The sequence below is a fragment of the Ambystoma mexicanum genome, chromosome 10 (genome assembly GCF_040938575.1).
Source record: "Ambystoma mexicanum isolate Mex_15411 chromosome 10, UKY_AmexF1_1, whole genome shotgun sequence".
NCBI lineage: Eukaryota > Metazoa > Chordata > Amphibia > Caudata > Ambystomatidae > Ambystoma > Ambystoma mexicanum.
Genome location: NC_090932.1, coordinates 1,488,875,590 through 1,488,896,339, shown reverse-complemented (window position 1 = coordinate 1,488,896,339; position 20,750 = coordinate 1,488,875,590). Strand labels below are relative to the sequence as shown.

Genomic DNA, 20,750 nt, shown 5'->3' with positions numbered 1-20,750 from the left:
TTCACCCCTACTTTGGGTATCTTGGCTGCATCTTGGGTGACTGGGAGAACTGGGCACGTCAGAGCTTGCTGTGGGCTGTCCTTTTGTGTATATCTATTGGATCTGGACATTGGAAAGCATTGCTTCCTAAAACACTAGCTCCAGTGTAGTGTGCAACTGTTCCTTGTGGGAAGGGCATTCTGCTCCCATTGTACTGTAGTTGCTTGTGCTGGAGCCTGTTGAGTGACATTCTGCATAACATTTGGAGTTGGGTACTGCTTGGGCTGTCCCTGTGTGGGTGTGATCATTTGTACTGAGCCTACATTCTGAGGTTGTACCGATCCTGGAGCTTACATTGGCACTGTTGCTGTGGCTGGGTTTGGGACATAAAATCCCTGTGTTGGCCCTTGTGCATAATACAGAGTTGAAGGTGGTCCTGGGTAATATTGCATCTGGTTTGACAATCCTTAGACATGTCTCCCATCTTCCTGCATGTTCAACATGCTCTTCCAAATCGAGGTCGTAATCCACCAAACTCTCCCCCTTGTCCCTTATTTCATTTTTTATTTATTTATTGCACGCCCAAGCCCGGGGGTATCACGGCGAAGTTTTTTACAGGTATGCTTATTCTTGGTTGTTAAATATAAAACAAAATATACAATGGTTGCTTCTAGTTACTTAATCGATAAACACTTTGTTACATAGTTTTGCAGGTATACTTGGTCTTAGTTATTACATATAAGAAGATTAACAGAGGTTGCGTCTGGTTAAGTAAGCGACTAAACTTTGTTACAAAGTATCATGGATATGCAGATGAAACTAGACAACAGTTGTACGATCTACTACAATCTTTCGTTCGGTGATAATACAAACAGTACTAATATACATGGCATGGACGAATTTAGTAATTGTTAAATAGCCAAGTTTTGAGGAGTTTCTTGAATTTGTAGAGGGAGGGCTCATTGATAATATATGCTGGGAGTGAGTTCCAGATTCTAGGGGCTGCTGCATGGAAGCTCGAGCTGTCTGTTCTAGCATTCTTGAATCGGGGGTTGAGTAGATGCGTGTTTGCGTTAGATCTAAGGACTCTGGTTGTTGATTTGAGGCTTAATCTTTTAATGAGGTAGCTGGGGGCTTTACCTGAGACACATTTATGTGTGGTGGTAAGAGTTTTGTGGAGAAGCCTGGCTTGTATATGTAGCCAGTGTGCCTCTCTCCTGTGTTGATATGCAATCCCTTTTTTTATGCCTAGTGCTGATCTTAATGCTTTATTCTGGAGTAGTTGCATTTTATTTATATTTTTTGGAGGTTCCTAATAGTAGTATGTTGCAATAGTCCATTTTAGCTAAAATGAGAGCTCTGGCGAGGGTAATGCAGTTTGGTTTTGTAAGGAAGGGTCTACTTAAAGCAATGAGTTTGGTGGTGTATGCTGTGGATGAGGCAAGTACGCTAATGTGTTCTCACATAGTGAGACTAGAGTCCAGATAGACCCCTAGGGTTTTTACTTGGTTAAAGATGGTGATGGGGGTGCCGTCAATGACTATGGCTGTGTATTGAGAGTGAAGTTTGGCTAGTCGGGCATGCAAACCTACTATGAGGATTTCTGTTTTTTTTCTCCATTTATGCAGAGACTGTTTGCCGCCATCCAGCTCTGGGTGATGGCTAGAGTTTGTTCACACTAATAGTATCCTGTTCAAGGTTGCCTGATATTGGGATAAGTATGTGTGTGTCGTCAGTGAAGTTGGTGTATATTACTCCCATTGTGTCTAGTGCTGCAAAGAGTAACTTGGTGTAAGCGGTATAAAGCGTGGGGAAGAGGCAGGAACCTTGGGGAACTCCTAGTGGGACTGGAATGGGGTCTGCTGCTATGTCTCCTATGGCTACTCTAGTTGTATGGTCTGAGAGGAATGAATGAATCCAATTGGTAGCTTCCTTGGAAAAGTGGAAGTTGATGGCTAAGCTTAGGCATAGTTTTTTGTAATATACAATATCGAATGCCGCGGACAGGTCAAGTAGTAGGAGAATGCATAGTTTCCCTGAGTCACCTCGTCCATTTGTTTTTTGTTTTTTTTATTCAATTTTATTGGTTTTTCAAGGCAACAAAGCATTAATACAAACAATGACAACAGGGCGCAGGCCCGTGCCAACTTCAATTAAAGAACCGTAATACTCTGCTGTATACACCCTCCCTCCCCCCTCCCGCACAAAACCCCTAATGATGGGGCACACAATCCACCTCTCCATGAATAACCGTTTCGGGCAGCTCCAACCGGGCATACAAGGAATAAACATAAATGACTTTACTTGGAGAAGTGCAATGAGTCTTATACCACAACCAGTTTTCGGGCCGGGTGGGGTTACATCTGTTAAGCTCCTGTATCGTCCACAACATTGCCGCACGCTTCCATGAATTACAGCCAATCAGTCTCAGCCTGCGTGCTGGAGCCGTGTATTGCTGATGTTAGTCTCTCCATGAAATAAATGTCTTTGGCCACCATCACCCATTCCCTCTTTGAGGGGAGAGATGCTCTCTTCCAAGTCCTGGCCCGTACAGCTCTGGCTGCCAATAGCAGGAAGTGTCAGGTCCGGGAGTTTCTCCGAGTGGTCGTCCCTGTGGCGGAGACCAAATATTAATAACAATGGGTCTAATGGGTAAACCCCATCTCCCGCCTCCTCTAGCCAGCTGAGCACTTTTGACCAATAGACTTGTACTTTCCTGCAGGACCACCACATATGCCATTAGTCGGCTCTTTCCCCACATCCGTGCCAACACCACGGGACAGTGTCTGGGAACATCCTAGAGAGGGAGATCGGGTCGTACTGCCACCTATGGAGAAGCTTAATGGTGTGGGACATGTACTGGCATGAGATGGAAGTCTTAAATTCCCTGCTACATAGCCTCCCACAGGGCCCATCTCTGATGGTACAGCTCAAAGTCCCTTTCCCATTTCCCTCTGAGGCTCTTAGTCGTTCCCTCGCGGGAGGTTAACAGTGCTCTGTACAGGAGGGAGATGAGACCTTTCATTTCAGTGTGGGAGTCTAAGATTTTCTCAACCGGGATAAGCCCTCTTTGTAAGCATGATTTTAGTTTCGGTTTCATTAGGATGCCCTTGAGGCACAGGTATAGGAGCGGGGAGAGCCTGCCGATTCCCAGTGCGCTTCGAGTTCCTGGATGCTTATGAAAGTGTCTTCCCTTACCAATTGGCCTACCCTACACAGGCCCGCATCAAACCATGACTGATAGTGTTTGTGGCCTGGGATTTCTTCCAGGACTGGTGTAGACCAGATGTGGCTCAGAGGAGAGGGCCATGTGGTGACTTTCTCGCTAGAGCCTTTCCCTGCTAGTGCTTTCCTCATTGTGCCAAGTATTGGGTGGTCCCTAATTCTTTTAGGGAGCTTTTTAAGTGGGACCCATAGCCATTCACCCACGGTAACTGGGCGTAAGTAGAAACTTTCAATGTATACCCATTGTTTATTGGTGTCCTCTCTAAGGTGTGGAGCCAGGGCCCTAAGTTGGGCTGCTCTATGGTAGGCATTAAGGTCCGGCAGGGCGACCCCTCCTCTATCCTTGGGGAGGGTGAGAGTCTCGTATCCAATTCTATGTCTCTGGCCCTGCCATATGAACTTCACTATACGCCTCTTGGCTTCTCTGAGGTATGATTCAGGAGCCTCCAAGGGGGGCATCTGGAAGACGTACAACACCCTGGGGAGCAAATTCATTTTTATGGCGTTTATTCTTCCCATCCAGGAGATCTGCCCCTTCCCCCAAGCCTCCATGTCCCTGAATAGTTTGTCAAAGAGCTGGGGGTAGTTTGCCTGGCCTAAATCTCCGTCGGGACGGACTATGTTGATCCCCAAGTATTTTATCTCCTCTGTACAAATTCGGAGGCCCAGTGGGACGAGTTCCGCCAGATCTCTATCCGCATCGGGTGCGAAGGGAAAGATCATGGACTTGCCTACGTTTACCTTGAACCCGGAGAAGTGGCCAAACTGTTGAATCACCTGCAAAGCGGCTGGGACCGACCTTGCCGGATCCCGTAGGTGGAGCAGGATGTCGTCTGCATAGAAGCCTAATTTGAAGGTGTGTTCGCCGACCTCAATTCCTCTACGCCTTCTGGCGGATGTGGGCAGAATACAGCGGGTAGGTCCCCAATGAACGGAGGTATAGGTTGCTAGGCAACCGGTCAACAGATATTGGCGTCGGCCATCTTAGATTCGCAAACCATGCGGTTTTACACACGTAGACTGTGTAAAAGTAGAAGAGTGGCGAATAATGCAGATTTCGATGTGATTGCAGATCCTTGTGGTTCTGCAAGCCTTGGGAAGCTCCAGGCTGCTTACCCCGACCAGGATCACTGGACGCTGCCGGATTTCGGGATCCAGGCGGTCATATTGCAGGAGCTGGCAGCGCGGCCGTGACGGAGGGGCTCCTGCCCTTCCTCACGCAATGAAAATGATGCTGCTTGCTCCTTGGACTCCTTCCTTGTCTCGCCGGTAACGATCTGTAAATGTTTGTCCATTCTTGTGATGGTCCTGACTGCTGTTGCGCATCTGTACGTTTGGTTACTACTGCTCCCTCTATGCTAACCTTTCCTAGTTTTTTTTTTTTGCATTAGTTTGGCTTCTGCGCGCTGCCTTTTCTTCTGCCGCCCTGTCATTCTTGCGCTTGCGTTTGCAAAAATGCACTATGTGCGTTTGTATCTCAACCCATCCTTTCGCATCCATACTTAATATTCTATATAATTCTACTTGCACTTCAGTGGGAAGACCTTTTCGTAATATATGGTAGAAAAATGGTATGTTCTTTTCCCATGTTTCCCCCTGTCTACGCTCGCTCCATTTCTTGGATGGACTGAATATACAATGCAAGATCCTCATTGTATTTCATGGTGTATGACATTAAGGCACCTACATCAGTTCTATCAGGGTATCTCGGCACTTATTAAATGGAGCCCCATCATGTGCATCACTCTCTAACTGATCCCCTGGGTACCCTGCCCATTTCCAAATTGTGTTTGTCTGATCGCTGATTAGGTTGGCTAATAGGCTTTTCATATCTCCAATTGCTAGGGTTTTTAAGTGAATTTCATGATGTTTTACAAGTGCATGCTATTTTCCTACAACTTACAAATGTCATAGTTACCCCAATGTAGCAAGATTCTTGTCCAATTTACAAAGTTTCACCTTAAAACCCTGCCATTCCCCACCTTCTAGCATCATTTTGAACACTTCTATACACTTCTTACAAATTTTTCCACTGTTTTTATCGCAGACCTTCCGGATAGTGCCAAGTGACCATGCGCTCATGCGCGGCATGAAGACGGGTCCGCGAACGCCTCTGCACTTCGCGATTGGGTCCGTGCTTCAAGGACAGTTCAGAACTGCATTTTCTACTGATCTAGGAACTTTCAAGCTCAGAATGTACCCTTGCACAGCCTATTCTTGCCCATTATCCATTAACAATCTAGTACAAAGCACATACTTGTAAGAATATTAGCAAAACTGCTATTTATCTTAAAAATGGCATCCGCTATTGCCATCCCTCCACCCCAAGAGCCACCACCACCAGGTGGAGAACCTACACAACAAAAAAGTGCAGTGCTTCCAAAGACAATGAAGAGGACCAAGAAGATGAGGTAGCGGAAGTACCTACCTCTAGCACCCAGAGAGAGCCATGGGTGTGGCACTTCTTTACCACTATTAGGAATGTACCAAAGTGAAATGCACTGTACTCAGTCGCGGACTACCTGGACAGTACTCCTACGGGACCACCTCCATGCGCTGCCACACCAAATCCAACCACTGCAATGCTCTCAAAGATTGTTCCTTTCTTAGCAAGTAGTAGGCTATCTTCCTCCACCTAATCTTCCTCAACCAATACTGTAACCACACAGCCTAAATCCCACCAGCTACCTTGCAAGCAATAAAAGTGGCTGTTGAGCCATATCTTTGGAAGACAACAGTCCTCTGTATATACTGCAACACACCACTCTGCAGGGGGAAGCAATTTCAAAGTGCTTTTGAAGCTGTAATCAAGGAGCATGAGAAACACTGCCCCCTACCTTAGAAGTAACACACACGCAACATCTTCCCCTGTCTAACTGCCCCTCCATATTAGTGCTTGGTGCCTCTTCCCTCATTTCCTTCCCCACTGTATGTTCTAACCCCTCCTGCAAAAAGAAGAATACATTAAAAAAACAACAAAAGAAAGGTTCCTTTAGGAAGCACCTTTCACAGTTAAAAAATGGAACCAAAGAAAATCGTATAGGCTCCATCTACTTTACATTTCTCAGTAAAGTACATAGACCCAATAAAATGTTCCAACATTTCCATTTGCATTTTGTGTTATGCTAATAGGAATAATGTGGCGTTCATCCCCCGTTCCAGGGAGTGGAACGGGGGATAACGGCCCAGAAGCCCAAGTTATCGGCCCAAGCGAAGCAATGGGGGATGAAGGCCATTAGCATCCTGGGTTCCCAAAGCGGTAAGCTGGGGTGCTAAAGAATTACAGCGTCCCGCTGTAGGAAGGAATATCCTTTTCCAAGACCGAACCTGAGAGAATTCTGTTGAGGGATACCCGCAAAAGAGGTGATCTTAAACTTTATTTACACAACATCTATTACAAAATCCAAGACAATCAGCGTATAATAAATAAAACATGGCAAATTACACAAGAGAAGCACAGCATTTTACACAGTTCTATGTACAGAGTGACATATACAACACTGTAAACCCCCAACAAATCAAATACATCTTTCAATTACCCCCCACCCAACAACTACAATGCCAAGTTAAAATAGCTGCAAAAATCTACCCCATATTTTCTCAAACAAAGCTAATTTACCAAGTCTCCTATGCATCACTCTCTCCATATTTTCCAATTCATTCATCTCAGACAACCACGTCTCTATTCAATGTCAAAGCATTCTTCCAGTTCCTCAAGATAATTCTTTTACCAGTCATCGCCCCTCTGTACAACCACTTCTTCTCACTCCGAGTGAGATCATCCAAAGACTCATCACTCCCCAATATGATCACACTAAAATCCAAGACCGGGAGACCAGCAATCACTTCATCACATATACGTCCAATCTCACCCCAAAACAGCCTCACCAGTCTACAACCCCATAGTAGATGTTCCAGCGTACCGATTTCACATGAACATCTCCAACATTCTGCACTCTCCAACATCCCTCTTTTATACATTCTTTCAGCAAAAGAGGTGATCTGTAATTGGCCCTAACCATTTTGAGGATGTTTTGCCCGAAGCACCATTTTCTCCATAATGCATAATAGTAATGTACGCTCTACCCTGTCAAACGCTTTCTCAGCATCTAGCGAGACTAGTATGGTGGGTGTTTGTGTTAAGTCAATTTTTCATTTAGATGAGACTCTACGGATGTTATTGAATGTCTGCCTTGTCCGTACATATCCTGATTGGTCTGGAGCTATGAGTGCTGGGAGTAGGAAAGAAATCCTTTCTTCCAGTATTTTTGTGTACAGCTTTGCATCTCGGTTTATTAGGACTATTGGACGATATGAGCCTGGGAGGTCCAGATTTTTACTCTGTTTGTGGAAGACAACCAATTTTGCCTTGTTCATCGTTTGGGTGATAGCTCCTTGTGCTTTAAATGTATTATATAGTGCTCTTAGTCTAGGGGCTAGGATATCCTGAAATTTCCTGTAAAAGCCCTCCGGGTATCCGTCAGGGGCCGAAGCTTTATTCTTTGGCAGATTTTTGATTGTTCTCCTCACTTCTACAGGGATTATTTTTCCTCCTCCGATATCCAGGGGAGGGTGAGGTTCGCCATGTATTCGTTCTGACGGTCCCAGCATCTGGTAATACTCCTTTAGGATCTCCCCCATGTCTTTAGTCTTGAGCTGACCATATTTGTTCCCGAGTTTCATTATGGTCTTATTTCTTTCCGTAGATTTGAGCTGTCAGGCTAGGAGTTTGTCCGCTCTGTTTGACCTTCTGTAGTACCAGTGTTTCAGGTAAAGGAGTGACTTTTCTGCTTTCTTAGAGCGGAGGGTGTTCAGCTGGCCCTGAAAATGTCCGAGTGCCAGCCGTAGCTTTTTACTTCGTTTTTTTGAGAGTTCTCCTTGGATCTCTTTCAGCTTCCCTTCTAATTCCTCCTCCCACCTGTGTTTCTGTTTATCCTTAGCTGCTTTCAATGCTATCAGGTCCCCCCTCAGCACTGCTTTGAATGAGTCCCAGACCGTTCCCACTGATGTTTCCCATGTCATTCTCTGTGAAGTTTTGCTCTATCTTTTCCCTTATCGATTCTACCATCACCTGGTCCTGTAGTAATTTCGTGGGGAAGTTCCACTTCCATAGTCCCCCCTCGATGTTCCCCCAATTGAGTATCGCCATAATGTGGGCATGGTCCGATAGAGAAATTGACCCAAGATCTATCTCTGTAACTTACCCCACCAGCCCTGCAGTGGCCCAGATGTAATCTATTCTAGATTGGGAGGTGTGGACATGGGAATAGTGAGTGAATCCTTGTGCATGTCCCCTAGTCTCCCTCTATATGTCGTGCAGTACTAGCACTTCCATTTTCTGTTTTAGTGCTTTTGATGGTCCCGGTGTCCCCGCATGTATGGTGTTGCTTCTTTCCAGTTGTGGGTCCCATGCTAGGTTGAAGGCACCCGTTAATATCACCTCCCCCGTGGCAAATGTTTTTAGTTGTGAGAGAGTTCCCCTCAAAAACCCGTCCTGTCCCGTGTAGGGGGCATATATTGCAGTCAGCGTTATTTTCCGTGTAGCGTTCAAAAAGAGGTAGCGACCTTCTCGCGTCGGCTAAGGACCCCTGCACCTGTATTCCTAGACCATGCTGTATCACTATTAGCACCCCTGCTCTTTTCTCAATGTTGTGTTTTTTAATGTTTTTACTGCGATGTTCGCAGACAACGGCGGCTGTCCGTGAATCCAACATGGCAGGTGTTTCCAAAAAATCTGACGCACTTCACACTTTTCACCATCCAATCAGTAGGTGTGTACGATGTTGCGGACATCACGTCGCCCTCTAGGCCAATTGAATGCCCGTCCGCGGACCGAACAGGGAAGTGGACTGAACCCAGATATCACTAAATTTTGTTTACCCACTTTTGGGCCGTTTAAAAAAAAAAAAAACACTGGACGGATTTATACTAAATTTACAAAAGCACGCTTTCGGGACCAAGCCGCTGCTCCTGCCGCAAATTTGGTGAAAATCCATCCAGCGGTTTTGGCTGTGGACGTGAGCAAAATTATTTTTCCATTGCGTTGGGAACACCCCTATAACTTTGCCGCCCCCCTGACAAAACCTCACTGAACATTGCAGAATCCATCTGATTGGCCGTATACTTTTGTTTGCAAAGATTCGACAAGGTGGGGGCAGGGGAGCAAAAGTTATAAGCCACCCAAAAAGTGCTCCTCCTATGGGTTGAGCAACTTAACTATAACTACAAGACCTGTAATTACCTCACTACCTCAAACTCAAGCCTGGGAAGATGTTCGCTCCCCCCTTGCCTTAACCAATCACAGCATTTAGTCTTGCTTTGGGAAGTGTGCATCTCTCTGCAAGTGCCTGGCTTATGTTCTCTGCTCGGGGGGCTGAGGGATTTCAGACTTCAGAGATGGCTAACTAGATCTTGAGGCCTACATGTACTGTTAATTAATTTAGTGTAATGGGTAGCTACCATTTGCTATTTTTATGAGTGCCCCTCTGTTTCTCTACCTAATTTTAAATGCTGCTGTATCTATTAAGTACACCTGCTTATGTTCAAATATAAGGTGTAATGCATTATGACTCGCTGAAGCATGGCTACTAGTGCCTTGTTGGGCTTACACAGGGAAGTCTTTATGTGGGGGCTGCTCGCTCCTAAACTGCGTGCCTTTCACTGTGACATTCGCAGCTTGTATTTTCACACACATTTAGGGCATTGGATGTATTCTACATCATTACTGTACTCCCCAACATTGTGTATTAAGGATCATTCTGGAATTGGCTAATCTTATTTTGGCATATGATAAAATGTGTGCCTTAAGGATAATGTTTTGAAACAAAACATTTGGCACCTTATAGTGGCACAGCCACTTAGAGAATTATTTCCAAAACCATTTACACCCTCATTTATGCCACTCATAAATGTGTCTTAACATGTTTATTTGATGCATCACAACGCATGTAGATGGAAAATACTAATTCATCAGAGGGCAACAGTTTTAATTTCAGTTTGTAAAATGCAAATTTCTGTCGCTTTCTAGTCTTTTAATGGCTAGTTTAAAGGTATTAGGCCATAGCCATTTATCTACATTTTGGCTGAATAGGTATTTGTAGGTGGACATTGGCACACCATTTTTAGTGGAGGGGTTGACGTCAGGGTTTGAAATTGAGATTTGACTAGGAGGAGCTAAAACTAGCTCCTGAGTGTCAGACATCACCCAGTAGGCAGGAGCTACCACTGGAGAACCAGGAGCCAGTCCCAGCACACCTTGAATCTAACTTCCACATGAGATGCACTTTTTTGTCCTTGAAAGTGTACTAGATGTGTCCTAATTCTTCTCTATTAGCAACCTCAAATGCTAAAATGTAATGTCATGTATGCATGTATGCATGTTTGTAATGCACCAATTGGCCTGGGGAGCCAAACGTAGCTCCTGGTAGCTGCTGTTTTCAAGCTAACCGGGCTAGACGCAGGAGCTAAATAGCTCCCAGTTCACCTCAATTTCGAACCCTTTGACGTGCATGCCCTCAGTTGTTAGTAGATTGCTTTCACTTGTCTGCTTACTTCTGCAGGTTAAGAAGAGACAGCAAGACTATCTGAGGCTTGAATCCAGCTGGATGACTGCTGTAAAACTTTCCGAAATGGCTGCGGAGGCTGCGTATCAAGCAGGTAATTCAATTATGAGCTTTTCAGTAGTAAACTTGAGATGCTGTTTTTTTCTTTTATTATTTTAAGTGGTTTCCACAGCTGTAAATGAAAATGTTGCAGATTAGTTATGTTCCGAGCACATTGGGTCATTTGTTATGCGTTATGTGCTGATAGTTTGTGACAAAAGGAAGATGCCCAACCTAGTTCCAAGAAATGTATAAAAGCAGAATATAGACTTCTTTTGATAGTTATTAACATAACACTTCTAGTGGCGGGGAGAAACCACCAGTCCTGACATAGACGGAATTCAATACAAATAGAACTAGATCGCATAGACATGGAACCCTCGTTCCCCTGCACTTTATATATGGCATGAATAGCACAATCACTTGATATTGTAACAATACTCCGTTTTCTTGTGGAAGTTGATATGAAAAATCATCAGATTTACATTAAACAGATACATCAATTCTTCTTTAAATACGACAATATTTGTATTACAAATAATAGACTGAACGCGTTTCAGGACTTTGGGCCCTTCTTCATGAGCAAATAGTAATCAATCTGTGAAATCAATAAGAATAAGGACTGATGTGTTCGTACTTTTATGCATAATTTATAATAGTCAAGCAAAAGAAGTTTGATCATTTACCTGATGTCATGTATGAAAATGTACTTCGGGTAAATCGACTTTCATGACACTGTTTCATGGCGTTCCACCAAAAGAAGAATTCCTGTAATAACTATTGGTAAAAGCCCAAAGGACCTTTGTAAGATCAATGTTGTTCGGGAAGTCAATAAGATAATTCTGATAATGAGTATATGAACTAGTGTGAGGTCCACTAGATATTGCGTCAAAATTAAAATCAAACCTTGGAAAGCAAGGAGGCAAAACCAATTCAGAGTGGAAAATAATTGGACTCTAGTAGATAAATAAAACACAAATCGAAAATCAGTCAAGGGCCATTAATGTGTCAGCAAATTACCCAGCCATCATGACTGCACTTTTTCAAAAAAGGATCAGTATGAACTTACCTTAAGAATAAGACAGACTGGACCAAGTCAACAATTAGGTCTATTTGAGAATTGTACAATAAATGAAAGAGGAAACCATATATCACTACAAAGTCTATAAGGTCAATTAAAATCCTAGTAGTATTCACACAAAGGCTTTCCCACTACTTGGTGTTGACACCCTCCTTCTAAATGGGAATACAATGTATGAAATCAAACAAAAGGAAGATCACTGTCTATTAATAAAAACGTGTGTACCCTTCCTCACAAACAAGGACTATCAACCTCTGAAACAAATATAGGGAGATAACATTGTGGTCAACAAAGATGTTTCTTATTTCTTATTTCATCAAAACGCAAGTCTAACCACCTCCTGGTTCATATAAAAAAACATATAAACACACATGATTGTAGTTCAATACAACAATCTATAAACATAAAATGAAAACAAAAATCAAGTATTCATAACTTGATCATACACAGTGATGATTTAACCCCCCCTAATATTACACTGTCTTATTAGGCCTGACTTATATAAGTTTCTGTCCCGAATAGCTGGAATTAGCGGGACATTCCACCGGGGCGAAAATGTGTAGATCGTGTGTCGCTTGTAGGTGGCAAAGCAAAATTCCCTCTAGTTGTTTCCCGTGTTATTCCACAGAATCCCTGTACAGGTCTGCTTGGTAATGTCATCAGCCAAGAAAGCAACTCCAATTGTTGCTTATTCATGCACTTGCGATTGGTTACTCCACTACGTTGAATGCCTTTCACAAAACTCAATAGTTGTAGAGTTGCCTTCCAAGGAAGGCTGGGTTTGTAACCATGCAATAATGGCTTGTAGTCCCAGCTGAATCCTTAAAACTACCCATGCCTCAACAGAAGGAATTAATTTCCTTGTTCAATTGTCAATTGTCTTTTGTCTTCTTTCCATGGGAAAAAATGTTATTTTCCAACAGTTTATTATGACCGCAACATGGACATATGCCTGCTCAAGGCCATCGTGGCATAACGTGATGGCCATGAGCAGACAGATGTCCATGTTGAGGTCATAATAAACTGTTGGAAAATAACAGAGCCGACCTACTCAAGTACTGATGAGGACAATGATCTGCAGAACGATTGCTACACGGATCACGAAGGGTCCCCTGCTCACAAGGGGGACCCAACCACCAACTCATGGGGAGAAGACATCACCCAGAGCCCTGGCCCCCGCCTAAAGACACGGGCACGGACACTGCTACCACGGCTACAGGCACCGATGAGGATGACGACTTCATCGCGGCTGATGGAGAAACGCCACATGCGACGCGCCCCATAGGGCCTCCCCACCCAACGAAGTTGGATCCTTTCATTCTATGTCGTCAAGGGCCTCTGAACTGTTTCAGTTGGTTCCAGAGGAGCCCAAATAAGAAGGCTTCCTGTACCAACCGCGCAAAATTGAGAAGAACCACCCTGTCTGTTCCCTTCCTGGACGACATCTGGGAGGAAGGCCTAGCTCTAACGAAAAACGGAGTACAGCCCCGAGCAAGCCGGACATGTTGAAGAAGAAATGCAGGGTTCCAGATTCAGCTCCCAGGTGCTTAAGGTCTCAGCCCTCGTCTGATTCAGTGGTCTTGACTGCAACCAAGAAACGCCCAGCGAGCCGTCAACGGCAGCCATGGTACCTGTGGACCAGGAGGGGGAAGAAGTTGGATGCAATGGGCAAGAGGATTATTTATATAGCAGCCTCTACTATCAAGGCAGCTAACGCCCAAGCCATCTTATCCCGATATGACCGGGAACTATGGTTCAAGTTGGGTCCTATTCTGGACTTTATGCTCAAAGACGAGAAGGTTGAGGAGTTAGAACTCTTTCAAGAAGGGGAGATGGCCTCGTATTGCACCATCATGGTGGCAGTGGACATCGCAGACACAGGGTTCTGCCAGATGGGGAACGGCATGTTCCTGCGTCGTCAAGGTTGTTTGAAGGCAACAAACTTCCACCAGGACATTCAGACTAAGGTTCTGGATATGCTGTTCGATGGAGAGAACCTTTTCGGAAAGGCAGTCAACGAGTCTTTGCAGGCGATAAAGACCGACACAGAGACGGCACACTCCCTGGGAACTTTGCAGCAGCGACGGCCGTCTTTTCCCTATTCCAGAGGAAAACCAGGAAGATCTTCAAAGGATTATAAAACCCCATACCGGCAACCTTCACGCTCCTCCTCTCAAGAAGCATACAGGGGTTGCTCTCAAGGCAGCGGAGTACAGTGGCCGCGCCGCCCACAGGGCAGAGCTCCAACCCCCAAGTAGGTCTAGACTGCCCGTGGCCTTGGTCCCCCACTTATGTGCCCCAGTGCGAGGTCGGCTGGGAAAGTTAACGCGTGGGAAAAGATTACCACAGACAGTTGGTTGCTGGACGCTCTCGGACAGGGGCACAACTTGGAGTTCCAATGCAGGTGTTCTCGTATTCCGCCAATTCATCAGCTAGAACAACACAGGACACAGCTTCTGCAAGAGGTGCAGGCACTGTTACAGAAGGGGGCAATAGAACCCGCCCCCCTGCGTCTCCGGGCCTCCAGATACTTTCTGGTTTGAAAGAAGACAGTGGGTTGGAGGCCTATCCTTGGTCTTCGTCAGCTAAACAAGTGCTTGAAGTCCCCAAGGTTCCGGATGGTCACATTGCAACATGTGCTTGGTCAGCTGGAGCAAGGAGATTTTCTGACGATGTTGGAACTGGAGGACGCCTACTTCCACATCCCAATTGACAAGAAACACAGCAAGTTCCTACGATTTCTAGTTCAAGGTCAGCACTACCAGTTCTAGGCTCTGCCTTTCGGCCTGAAATTGGCCCCAAGGTTTTTTTTTACGAAGGACCTGTCCCCGGTGGCGGCATATCTTTGTCTACAAGGCCTCCACGTATACCCCTACCTGTACGACTAACTGGTGCACTCTGACAGATAAACACACATCGAAGACTGTACGTCTGCTGACAGAGTTGGGGCTCTCCATTAACTATCCAAAGTCTTACTTGACGCCTTCTCAGGATGCGCTGTTTCTGGGTGCGTGACTCAACACGGTGACGTGTTTGGCGGCGCCCTTGGAGGGGACTGATGAGTCATGCAAGGCCAGGTACAGCGCATGTCGTCGGCTCAGACAGCGACGGTTCCAGAACATGAGACATCTCCAGAAGTTTCTGGATGCAAGGTGGATGCAGGTGTTGGGGAACTTTTTCAGGACAAGATCTCGCTCAACGAGGAGTTCCGTCGGGTGATACAGTGGTGGGGCATATGACCACATCTCATTCAGGGAGCTCCATTTCAGGTTCGGCCTTACCAGGAGGCGGTCACTACGGACACCTCTCTAGAGGGATGGTGGGAGCCCACACCGGACAGTTGCACACCAGCAGCCTCTGGCAACCGGAGGAGAAAGACCTCCGCATCAATGTCCTGGAACTTCGAGCCGTATTCTGGCCCCTCACGTCTTTTCTACGGTTGTTGAAGGGCAAGGTGGTGAGGATCTTTATGGACAACACCACCACCACCATGTTCTACATCCGGAATCAAAGGGGGGACCCACTCACCAGCTCTTACCAAGTAGGCCCAGGACCTTTGGCACTGGGCCATTAGTCGAGGCATGTTCCTTGTCCCGTTTAATCTGGTGGGAGTTGAGAACACCATTTGCGGACTCGCTCAGCAGGGGACTGCGTTCTTGGAACGAGTGGGAACTTCAACAAGACTGGGTGGATTTTCTGTTCAGCAAAAGATCAATCTCCACAACTGCGGCAAACACCAAGGCCCAGAGGTTCGCCAGCAGGATCCCTGAACTGAGGAGCATGAGAGTTGCATTCTCATTTCTGTGGGAAGGACGGTTCCTGTACGCCTTTCCTCCATTTCCACTCCTCCTACGTGTCATGAACACACTCAGACAGTGCCACTACAGGATAATACTCCTGGCCCCAGCTTGGCCGAGGCATATCTGGTATCCGAACTTACTATGGGCCTCATCATGAGTTTGGCAGTAACCCTTAAATCCGGCGGTCGCGCTATTACCGCCAGATTTAAGGGTCTGCCAAATCAGGGCTTCAGCGGATTTCTCCCCAGCTCTATGCTGGGGGGGGAAATCCGCTGAAAATTCACGCTCTTACCGCCGGCGGGAAATCCGCCGGCGGTAAGAGCGCGATGATTCCCCATTGAGCCCAATGGGGAATGGGGCATTCCCGAATGGGCTCAGTGGGGAATGGGGAATTCCATTACCGCCAAACCCGTGATCCGGTGCTAATAGCGCCGGGGGGGTTGGCGGCAGGGCTAATACCGCCAGTGGTAATACTGCCAGCATTCCCGCCCAACTCGTGATGAGGCCCTATGTCTGTCAGTGGCTCCGTCCATCAGGCTGCCACCTGCCCCAAACCTTCTTGCCAGAGATAGAGGGCTGCGATTTTGCATCATGACCCGGAATCCCAGAACCTGAGGCCATGGCTCCTACAGCCCTAGCGTTTGGAGGTTATGCTTTACTCGCAGACTATAAGCAGATCCTGGCCAGGGGCAGAGCCTCGTCAACGTTAAAGTGCTACGGACAAACATGGAAACGTTTCTCTGTGTGGTGCCAGACTCAGAAGATTACCCCTCTGCCTATCAAGACACTGCAGCTTCTTCCTTACTTGCTCTCTGGCCAAAGCAGGACTGTCTCACGCCTTTTTCAAGGTGCATCTCCCTGCCATATCCAGGTACAATAGGTCTCCAGGCAGACCTTTGCTGTGGTCTTAGACTCATCAGAGTTCCTCAATAGACCTTTCAGGATTTTCCCGCCTGCAAAGGCTCCTGACCTGGCTTGGGAGGTCAATGTAGTTCTAACTAAGCTCATGGGATCTCCTTATGAACCTACACATCAGGCCCTGCTCAGGTTTCTCATGGAAGATGGCTTTCCTTGTGACGATCACCTCGGCCAGGCGTGTTGATTCAGGCCATGTTGTGCAAGCAGCCTTCTTGTCTTTCCACGCTTCAAGGGTGGTTCAGCATACACACCACACCTTTATGCCAAAGGTACCATCGCAATTCCACCTTAATGAACCTTTGGTGTTAACTGTCTTCTTCCTGAATCCATTGTTGCCAGCGGAAAGGGCCTTGCATTAGTTGGATGTTGCTCATGCCCTTAAGTTCTATGTGGCACGTACAAAGAACTTCCAGAAGACTTCTCAGTTGTTCGTCAACTTTGGATCTATAAATCAAGGAAAGGCCTTGTCGAAGGCTTCTATCTCCAGGTGGCTCTCCGGCTGCATTATGCACAGTCATCGACTGGCTAGCAGGCCGCTGCCAGGTCGGCCGAGAGCCCACTCCACCAGAGCCATTGCAGCAACGACAGTGTTTCTCTCTGGTGTGCCCATGAGCAACCTCGCCATGGCTTCTACGTGGAGGTCCATGCATACCTTCACAAGGTTCTATTGCGTCGACAGGGATTCCATGGAGGAGTCCTGAGTCGACCAAGCGGTGCTACGCAAACTGTTTGTTTTGAGGCAAGTCTGTTCCAGAGGGGAGTGTTTATTGCTTCTGTGGAACCTTGCCACATCCTCTAGTTGTGTATATGTACTGCTGTGTAATAGTTTTTCATGAGCATGTGAATCCATGCCAGACCCCGTGCTGGAGAAGGTTTTAAGTTACATACCTGTAACTATTGTTCTCCATCATGGGTCTGGCATGGATTCACATGCAAACCCTCCCTCTTTCCCCTCTGTGGCTCTTCTTGGTTCAAACTGCCACTTTACCAAATCTGAAGATGGCCACCAGGTGTGGAGCTTAGGGAGAGGACTGTCCTTGGATGGGGCAGTATGACCCAGAGTACAGTGATTGGTTTGGAGGAGAAATACAGTTTTAAAGTGAAACTGTTATTTCTTTTACTGAGGATTCCCAGCTGGACGACGGGGAATATTCATGACTGTGTGAATCCATGCCAGACCCATGCTGGAGAACAATAGTTACCGGTGAGTAACTTAAACCAGATTGCAGTTCTTGTCAAAATGCAGCCCATACATTTCCAGATTGAAAAGTCTTGATGCAAAAGCAAAGTTCCAGTTCACAACCCTTGATCCCAAGAGAGGGACTCTGATCTCCTGGTCTCTCTCAGTTCCCTTAGTGTTCACAAAATTCAGGGGAATGCCTCCCTTCCTCTGGTTCCCTTTAGGCTTCTTGCAATGCCAAGAGAATAACTCCTTTCTCTTTGGCTGAGGTTACAATGTTCACACACACATGGGGGTGGTGGGGTGTATTGCATCCCCTGGCTCTTTTTGTTCGGATCCCAGACCCTTTTACACCGGTTCTGTTTATCTGTGGGTCCCAGAACCCTTTACAATGGCTTCTTATACAGTTCAGCACACCAGTGTTATAGCTCTTCAACTGGCCTTTCTCTGGCTTACACAGTTCACAACGCCAGTGGATATGTCCCTTCCCCATGCCTTTCTCAGGCTTTCACAGTTCACAACGTCAGGGGGTGGGGGGGTATGGATCTTCTCCTTGACTTTCTCAGGTGTGTACAGTTCAACACACCAGAAGGTATGACTCTTCCCCTGGCCTTGCTCAGGCTTACACAATTCACAATGCCAGGGGTTATGGATCTTCCCCTGGCCTTTCTCAACGTTCACAGCCGTCATGGCCACGGGCCCCAGAACACAAAAACCACACCATCTAGTGACGGGGGCAATGGGTCACTTGACTCACTTATGTCCCTTTGGGACTCATAAACACAGGGGCCCTGGCTGGACCTTTGGTTCCAGGCTCGTATAGAGATGTGAGCAGGAACACTTCAGTGCAGGAGTGCTTTTATTTTACTTCAGTGCAGGAGTGCTTTTATTTTACTTCAGTGCAGGAGTGCTTTTATTTTACAAGAACTTTCCAGGTGCTGCAAGCATTTTTTCCAGAAAACATCCCCATGTGCTGACTCGTCGGGCATGACTCCCTAGGCCTGGTCTTCAGGTCTTCAGGCCAGAGCTACTGGGCGTGGCCGGGAACAAGACTATATAAACCACCGATCCCTCAAGCAAAGGCTTTGCGTTACTTTGCACCTCCTTGCAACGTGACGCTCACCGTCGCCAGGAGCAGCTACTTACCTTGTGATCCTGCAAAACAACATCCTTACCTGGACTCTGGCTCGCATCTCACACCAACGCACCATCTTCTTGGCAGATCCCGAATTGACGCCGCAGCACCTGCGCTCTATCCCACGAAGCCGAAGTCCTGAAACGAGAAAAGAAGACGAGACAAGGTTCGAACTCCCGAAAACGCCCAACCCTGGGTCGTGCCACATTTAAAACCCAATGGGACCCTAAAGCACCATTAAAGGCTACTTACCAGCTGTCGGACCATCTCAGCCCCGCTCCCCTGTACCGCCGGCGCCGCTTCTTCTACCCCAGCTACCGCTGGCACCGCTACACCACCTGCAAGGGGAGAGAGCAGAGAAAAGAGACATTAAATACAAAGGACAGAGAACAAACTTTACAAATACAATTACAACAGCCAGAAGACAAGCGGGCAAGTGGAAACAATGGAAACACTTACCTACAAGAGAAATGGACTAGTCGCAGCTGACTTGGACTTCCACGACAAGGGACCAGTGAAGGAATTCGGTTCCCTTCAACAAGCGCCCCCGCCAGAAGCAGCAGGAGGGAGAGAGCTCATCCTCATCATTCAGCAGGTGAGTTTCAAGAGTAGTGCAACCTCAGGGAAACCACATCCAGCGAGAAGAGGTCTGGAGACGGGGTCAAGGACCACAGGTTGCTACTCATACGACCCCCCCCCTATATTCACGCAGGAACAGCACTGCTCATCACCGCAGTTCCCCACACAAATGCAGAGGGCGGAACAGACAAGAGGAGATTCATCCGTGGGAGGGCTGCAACTGTGCCCCAACGCCTCTGCAGTGACCAGGTGAGCGTAACAGCTCACTTCGTTCACTATCCTGCCAGGTACTAGGAACTATGAGGCTGACTTCAGAGGCCATTCCTATTAAATGGGTGCGGGTCCCAGACCCTGTAAAATTATATTCTCCAGCACATGGTGTGAATATTCCCTGTTGTCCAGCTGGGAATCCTCAGTTATCTTTTGATTCCCCTTGCTGTAGGCAAGAAGAACCTACATTTTGTAGCCTAACACCCTTGGTATGGTTAGTTTTGGTCCTCACCAATGGGATCTCGAGCAGTCCTAGACCCTCATCTTCCCCTCAGATTCTAACCGTGTGAGCTGGGGGAGTTCTCTGGTTTCCGACAAGATGAATCTAGGTCAAAATCCATTAAAAATGAATAAGGTTTCTTGTTTCTCGACAAATTCGACCATCAAGTCTACTATATCAAAGTGTGACAGAGAAGTGAGGATGGAGGGAGAAAGGAGACCTTTTTTCAGGCCTGTGCCACTTGTGGACTGAAAAACGTAAATGTGGTAGATAAAACTCAGACTGCATATACTGCTTATACCCCCACCATACAGTTGACAAGTACACTATCTATAGAGATCTACGTTCCTAGACAGGGAAAGGAAAAGGGCCAGGTCGGAAGTGCGGCTGCCGAAAAAGAACTAACGCGAGTTGCGCACAGCTACAAGCTTTCGACGCTGGGCGAGAAGAGGCCCTTCAAGTGGTCGGAGAAGCTGCTGTCACCCGCCACAGGTCCGTTGTCACTGGGGCGGAAGTCGGGGATGGAAGGTGGCAAGTCGACAGAGAAGCCGAAACACAGGCACAAGTCCAGGGCAGTGGGAGAAGACGAGACCACATTAAAGTCGCCACTGGTTTCAGCGGGAGGCACATGGAGCACCCAAAACCCCTGGAGCTAGCTAAGACCACCACAGCCATAGACACAAGCCCCTCTTCCTCGATAGCACCGAAAGGACATGAACAATCGTCGACTAAGTCCGTTGAGGTGCCAAAGACGCATAAGCA

At 46.8% G+C, this 20,750-nt stretch overlaps 1 protein-coding gene across 1 annotated transcript in view; it reads left to right on the top strand.

Moving 5' to 3' along the window:
• Positions 1-20,750, top strand: part of DIABLO (diablo IAP-binding mitochondrial protein) — a 337,779-nt gene that overhangs the window by 292,376 nt on the left and 24,653 nt on the right. Inside the window, exon 5 of the mRNA XM_069619599.1 lies at positions 10,764-10,860. Within this exon, the coding sequence (XP_069475700.1) occupies positions 10,764-10,860 (97 nt within the window). The remainder of the gene's footprint in view (positions 1-10,763; positions 10,861-20,750) is intronic.